The sequence below is a fragment of the Gymnoscopelus microlampas genome (genome assembly GCF_963454915.1).
Source record: "Gymnoscopelus microlampas genome assembly, chromosome: 23".
NCBI lineage: Eukaryota > Metazoa > Chordata > Actinopteri > Myctophiformes > Myctophidae > Gymnoscopelus > Gymnoscopelus microlampas.
In genome coordinates this window covers 23,167,526-23,175,253 of record NC_139960.1, presented here as the reverse complement: position 1 = coordinate 23,175,253, position 7,728 = coordinate 23,167,526, and the positions used below count along the sequence as shown (strand labels likewise).

General features: G+C 38.5%; 1 protein-coding gene across 1 annotated transcript in view; it reads right to left on the bottom strand.

Annotated features, from left to right (window-relative positions):
• Positions 1–4,920: 4,920 nt before the first annotated feature.
• The window catches only part of LOC311039895 (fish-egg lectin-like), a 2,912-nt gene continuing 104 nt past the window's right edge, over positions 4,921–7,728 (bottom strand). The window contains exons 1-5 of the mRNA XM_084049906.1: positions 7,725–7,728; positions 7,345–7,581; positions 6,886–7,100; positions 6,459–6,583; positions 4,921–5,203 (exon numbers count right to left, since the gene is read on the bottom strand). The exon at positions 7,725–7,728 is cut by the window's right edge and continues 104 nt beyond it. Coding sequence (XP_083906032.1) covers positions 5,062–5,203; positions 6,459–6,583; positions 6,886–7,100; positions 7,345–7,581; positions 7,725–7,728 — 723 coding nt within the window. The 3' untranslated portion in view covers positions 4,921–5,061. The remainder of the gene's footprint in view (positions 5,204–6,458; positions 6,584–6,885; positions 7,101–7,344; positions 7,582–7,724) is intronic.

Sequence of the window (7,728 nt, the reverse complement as noted above, 5' to 3'; positions counted from 1 at the left end):
AAACTCACTCTTCCAGATGCTATTTCTTTAAAAAAAATAGATTTAAAAGAATCTTAAACAAAAAAAAGAAAAAGACATTTAGTAGGGGAGTTCTCCCCTTAAAAGGTATTCATAACAAAAAGAGGGTCATGTCTAATCATGTTGATACAAATAAACTAATAATAATCAATAGTATTAACAGTCATAATAATATTAATGTGTCCTGTCCTTACTGTTTTTTTTTTCAATTTTTTTTTTTTCAAATTTTTTTTTTTTTTTTTTTTTACAGTATCTCGTGGTGTATTTTCAAATGTACTTTAACCATGCAGAGCATATAACTAAATATCTTATAAAGTAAAAACAAAAAGAGATTCAATATCCGTTCATGTTCATGGTCATCTTTGGGACCCAAAATTATATCTGTCTTTTAAACATTACCTTCTCTGTTTAAAGTTCAATTCTGACATTGTGGCTAAATCACCAATTACTCTCTTCCTATTTTAACTTATGTCAGTTTATTTATTTAAGAACATAGTTCATGAACTTATCTTTTCAAAACCTTCAATTATTGTACAAACAAAGAGACAGAGAAAACGAAAGGGCAGGAAAAAACAAAAACAAAAAACATTTAAGATAAATAAACAATGAAAGTACTCAATGTATTAAGGGGCGACCAGGGTCCTACTTAGAGGGTGATGTACTTCGCCATGTATGGCTTTCCACTTGTCTGTTTACCTCTACATGGTTATTTAGATCCGCTTCCCTCACTTGCACATATGGCCATGCACACACCATAAAATAGCTTAGTGTCTAAACCTATACATAACCTCCTGCATGCATACATACACAGAGCTTATACACATCCAAACATTACTACTCATACTGTGCACTCACTCATATCTACATCATGGCCCCACACACACACACACACACACACACACACACACACACACACACACACACACACACACACACACACACACAACACAGACACGAGCGGGGGCACGTCCACTACTCTAACCCCCCCCCCCCTCCAACACATCCTCCCTCCCACCCACCCCCACCCACCCCCGCTCCGTTTCCCCGACGCGCAAGTGCGCGCTAGGGGACGGGAGCGCGGGCGAAAGAGAGAGAGAGAGAGAGAGAGAGAGAGAGAGAGAGAGAGAAAGACAGAGAGAAAGAAAAAAGGAGAGAGAGAGAGAGAGAGGGAGAGGGTCAGTGGGGAGAAGTAGAACAGAGAATAGAGGCTCTGACTGCTCGTCATACAACTGAGTTTAAAGAATATACGCTTATGATTGAAGCAATGTCATTTCTGGGGAATGTCACTCACGTGTCTCTATTTCATTCCCAAACTGCGGCGCACTTCATTTAACCGTTTGTTCGTCTTTTATGTCAGTGACCGTTATCCTCGCAGTAGTGGTTAATTCGCAGTGATCCATTCAGGCGGTGGGGGCCTAGTAGAGTCTCCTGGTTCCTCATGTGTTCCAGGGGGGTCGTCTTTTGCACTTGGACTTGTAGTTGATCCGCGTAATTCCAAAGCCTCCGACGCCTCCTCTGGGCTGCTGTAGATCGTCGCTGATCCGTCTGTGTTGAACACTTTCAGCTTGGCTGGTGCGATGATAAAAGAACGTATATTGTCCCTCTGTAGTTTGTCTCTGATCGGCTTATACAAGGCTCTCTTCTGCCTGACTTTGGTGGTCAGGTCGTGGTCGAAGTATATTCTATTTCCATTAAACAGCACTTGTTTCTTTCCCCACGCCGTTTGAATCACTTTCTTCTTTGTATCAAAGTTCATGAAAGCGGCGATAATTGGTCTGGCTTTTGTGCTCTCCTTATAGATGCGGTGTGCTCGAATTATGTTGAATTCTCCTGGTAATTCCAGTACTTCATTGAATAACTTTGTCAGGAATCCCACCATATCATCTCGTTCACTCTTTTCGGTGACATTAAAGATACGCACACTGTTTTGTCTGGATTTACTTTCTAAATAATCCATCTCTATCTCCATCTCATTCATTTTCTGCTTTAGTTGTTTGATGGTTTGCTCTTGGGATATAGTTGAGTCTTGTATCTCACCCACTCTGTGTTCTATATCGTCCATCCTGGATTGTGTTTTCTCTGTAATGAGGCGGAGTTCCGTTGTTTGGTCTATTATTTTCTTCATGTCTCGCTCCGTCTCTTCACGGTGAGTTTTGAATTCCGACCTAAATTCTTGAATCTCTGCCGTGATGGAGTTTTTTATATCCAGTAATAGTTGTTTCATTTCGCTGTCTTCTGTTGTCTTAAGACAGGCTGCTTTCTTTTGTTTGTCAGACATCTTACGGTGCTGTTGTTTTTTTCGGTCAAAAGTCGTTGTTGTTAATCCAGATCTGAGGTTCATTCCCCGTCAGCTTGAGTTTCTATTTTCTAGGTTCTTACATTTGTTATTTCATAGTATTAGTTTGATTTAGGGTTTAGGCGAGGACGCCACTTTTCAGTCTGCCGCCATCATCCTGCGGCCGGAAGTCTCCTTTGTCGCCTTTGACCTTTTCAACCCAAAAGTTCATGATTTTGTCAGGACAGCCTACTGATCATTCCCACCAATTTTCATGAAAATCCATCCATCCAGACAGGACTGATTAGTGATTACACTGCCACACACACATGCGGGTCCAGAATTTTAATCCACAAGCAGAGGATTATACAAAAACTAGTTCTCCTAAAAAAAGTGTTATTTATTTCTGTTGATGTTCCATCTGTGTGTCTTTAAACACTGAAACCTTACAGTATATACTTTGTTGACCAGGGTCCCCCAGGGCTGTACTCTATACATGACCTCACAGTGCAGAGCGAACCATACTAAAAGGGTATGGATTTGGAATAGCTAATACACATCGTATATCAGTATCGGCCCAGAAGTTCCATATTGGTACAGCCTACACCACTAAATATATCAGTCCAATAGCCTTACAAATACCTCCCATTTAGTTAACTGTATTGCTTCTGAATGTCAAACACTTTCCTTTATTTCTTTGTGGCTTGATGTTTGCAATGGTGTTTTAAAGGTAGGGTAAGTGATTTTCTTTGGTTAAAATAAGTGTTAAATAGCTCTATATTCTGATAGTACTCATTGCTATAGAGTGTTTGTTCAGTAAAAGGAGTCTCCTTGTCTCTCCAGCTCTTTATAAAACAGAAAATGCATTTTGGTTCATTTCCAATTTTATCCAATCAGGATAGAGAACTCAATCAGGATACAGATTAAACAAGTGAAATTGGAAATGATGACACTAAGAAATGAGCATGCAAAATTGGAACTGGAACACTATAAAAAGTAAGCTTAAAAATGGGTACTTTCTCCTGATTGGCTGAGATTTTGACACCTACCAGAAAATGTATTTTCTGTTTATTAAAGAGCTGGAGAGACAGGGAGACTCCCGTTACTGAACAAACAGTCTATATAGCAATGATTATCATAATATAGTGCTTTAACCTTTTAATGAAAAACATTCAGTTTTAGCCAAAAACACAGAGAATAATATTCGCCCCGGAGAAAGTATATGCAACTAATTGCATCACCTTGCCGTCCATCAAGACCGCGTGGTTTCAAAGACCTGTAACCCTCACCTTCTCCGGAGCCATGGCATGCTCTCACTTCCTGGTTGATGGTCACCTACTGTATGAATGTACGGTTGTTAGGAGCTATGTTAGCCTATTGCTGTTGCTTTGTGCTCAGCCTGGTGCTTGTGCTTGTGCTCTGCTTCATCCTGTTTCTCCCTCTGCCACAGGACAACAATGCTGGCATGGCTGCCCTAGTTCCTCGTGTCCACGCATGCTTGCCACTGCCTACACCCAAAAATACAGATAAGTTGAAAAGAAAGAAAAATAAGGACCCCTTTGAGTACTAAACCGTTTTCTGTAATGGTGGCCTCCAATTTGCATATTTAGGAGCAAGCTTACCACTTATTACAAAATAAATACCTTACACACATTGTCTGACCCTCAGAACATAGATAAATACACTTTATTTGTCAGTTGTCCTTGCTTTGTTGTTATAGAGTTATTGAAGAAATTGTTCAAAATTGGCAGCCATTTTGTTATGCAAATAAGAAGGTTAACAAAAAATGCTGCATGGGTACCATGTTTTTCAGATTCAGCACCCTTGAATTATGTTGAATGGCCTGGTAGCCCACTTTTACCCCAAAATGCCTCTAATCACATTTTTCAGAAATCCCACCGGTCTATGTGTCTTATATTATTATCATATAAATAAATATCCACGTTACAAGCGAAGTGGGGTCATTCCCAATACATATGAAATATGTTGGGTGGAGAAAGAGTCTCAATGAGATAGAGAACACTGTTCACTCTTCATGTTCAGCATTGGCCACAGCTGTTCCTGCAGCTGTGTGTTATCAAACTCCCTCCACCTCCCCAGACTCCTCCTCTGCCATCTAAGTAAATGTATATGATTCTGTGGATGGTATGATGTTCTGTGTATCTTAACTTATGTCTTTAAAGGGCTCAATATCTAAATGTTTGTTTCTGTGGATTGTATGTTCTGTGGATTGCATGTTAATCTGTATATTAACCTATGCCTTTGAAGGATACTATTTGTTGATGCACAACTATGTATCTTATTGCTCTGCTTCTGGGAGGTTTGTGATCTCAGATGTCATGCTTGTGCAGATAATCTGTACTATCACAGGAGCAGAGTCACACCGCCAAACTGAATGCAATAGCATTGCAATAAATGGTCATTTCTGACCAAAGTGTCTATCTGAAAAGTAAATATTTTTGTAAGGAACCAGACAGACAAGGATTACCTGACAAAGGTTGGCAGGGGCAGTAATAAATAAAGAGTTTTTGTGTTGTTTTCAATGCTGAATAGAAGTTTATTGAATGATTGAACACAGGAGAGAGAGCACCAGGGTTATATGTTTACAGCAAATAAAATTACCCGGTAAGGAAACATTCCCTACCCCCTTGTCACATCCCTAATGACAGAGTGTGATGATCTAATAATGTATCATTGTGCTAATAACTATTTGATTGTCAGCTATTAGAAGTAGAAGAGAACTGAATGTCTGCCACAGTGTTGACACCTCATGCAGTGCACTTCATGATGACTCCACTGGTGGACACACCATAAATGGTACCAAGATCATATGAGACTTGTCTCATGGTCACGCACAAGGGAACCACCTTCCAACTGCTCCCATCCGGACGTCCTTTGGAAATGCCAGTTCTGTTAGGACACAATATTGATGTATAAATGTTAGAGTCACATACCATGGAATTGGGCACATGGAGGTAACACATCGAAGCCAATGTCTATACTAATTTATTTTTCTTCATATTACTTTCCAACCCAGCACCTCAATGAAGTGACGTGCGTATTCTATTAGTTTTCATATACTAATTATGGGGCCTTGTCCACAGAAAGCATTTCCATTTGGCTTGTATTGATGCCCGTAATGTGCTACCGTTGCTATGCTCATCTGCGTTATTTGCGCAATAGCCTAGCTTAAACAACAGCAAACATGGACTTCTCATGGTTGTGGTAATCATTCCACATCAGGTCGTAAATTATCGAAAATGTCATGTCACGATTATTGTGACCAAAATAATTGCGATTTACGATATTATCGCGATAATCAAAATATGGTTGTTATGCATCGCAACTTTTGACTGACTGACTGACTGACTTACTTTATCTACTTACTTACTTACTTACTTACTTACTTACTTACTTACTTACTTACTTACTTACTTACTTACTTACTTACTTACTTACTTACTTAATTACTTTTGCCAAGATCATAGTGTAATAGTTAATCGTAGAGTTGTAATACATTATAATAATTGTATAATGCATATAGTGTGATTATAAGTCACTGATTTTTCTCTGCCTACTCCTCCAGGAATGTCATTGCTTTACTTAAAGCACCCAATGACTATAATCACAATATTCATCATAACAGCAATTGTAATGTATTATAACATTAATAGATTGTATTATAACTATGAGAATTTTAATACCCTATGATCCTTGCCAAAAATGTTTGTGATTCAGTGTTGATGATGATTAAATGCTCTATAACGTGTTATGATTATTGATATAAAGCATTATGAATATTTATGAGTACATAAATATAATTCTACATTGATATAAGCAGATTATAATGCATATTGCATGCAGTATAATGCATAATAGACATTTAAATTGAAACTGACATGTCAATTTGAAGATTAAAGTTTTTGAGACTAACGTTCTACAGAAACTTGACAACTCAGTAAGTTTTATTTATAAACCACTGTTCATAAATGTTAGTGCAGTTCAAAGTGATTTACAATACAAACAGACAACAATGAAAAATCCAATATAAATCAAATTATGAAAAATAAAAACTGTTAAACCATGGAGGCTTAAAGAGATCAAGATTTCAGTGTTCACACAAAAAAATGGGGAAAATACAAGTGTAAATTCAGTTATGGCTCACCTTTGGAAAACTTGACCGCTCTTGTTTACCCCAAAGGCATTGCCGTCACTCCCCACCTCAATCATTGAGAGTTTTCCTCCAATGTGCTTCCAGCCTGAGAATGAGCAGGTGGCTGCAGACTTGAGCTATATATTAAAAAAGAAAAACACATCATCAACATTTAGTAGTCATCTTCATAGCCCAAAGAATGCCGACCTTTGTTCACAGGGACCCTTGGCTCTGGAATGACCTGCCTGAGGAGCTCAGCTTGAGATTGCTAAATCAGTGTCTTCTTTCTTCTTTGAATCGCTTTTTAAAAGTTACTTTTATTGGAAGGAATTCAAAAATATATATTTTATTTTATATCTTTATTTTATACATTTTATTTCTCTAATGTTTTTATTTCTCACTGTCAGTTAGTTAGTTATTTGTAACCCAAAAATCTTACCGCGTTGAAGTAGATGTTGTCTCCGCTGTTGACTCCCCAGCATCCATATAGGCCACAGCTGAAGTACTTCAATCTTCCTCCTACCTCAGTCCATCCTACAGAGCCACGACCATTGAAGGCCCTTGTGTAAGCACTCCTAAGACAAAAAACTTGGTTGCCTTTGTTAACTCCCACAACAAAATCATTGCCTCCAGCATCCACCTGTATCAAGCCTCCTAAAGGCACCAATGGGAAAAAAAATAAGATATTAAGTACGGTGCTATAGGGGTGTCAATAAACAGTCCAAATACCATGAATATAATTGTATTGTCGATTTGATAATAAAAACAATTGATAACAACAACAAAAAAACAGTCCAAATACCACATCATATCTACCATAATGTATTGCAAATGTGATGATTTATCAAATTATTTCTAATGACGTTTGATGTAAAGAAGGTGAAAATGGTTTCTTTACCTGGAACTCGTGCCCAGCTGCCACCCACATATTTGTAGATGTAGTCTGAAACATGAATCCCCCATATCCCTGCTTCTCCCACTGAGATATGCTTCAGGTTGGCATTTGGCAGTCTGGTCCAGGATGAGCCACTCAGAAAATAGGCTTGACGGTTTGTGTCTGTAGCAACCACTTGTCCCAGGCCAGCATCAACCTGCAATGCCTTTTTCAGCTGTGGGCCCTGGGTGCATGTCCAAGCTGGGAGGAATACAACAACATGATAATTATCATTGGATGAAAAATCTGAACCAAATAATGTACTTTATAACATATTCAAAAATCAAAGATTGATAATGCAAGTTGACAGGAGATAAAAAGTGGACTGGAGGTCAGTGACTTACCCTG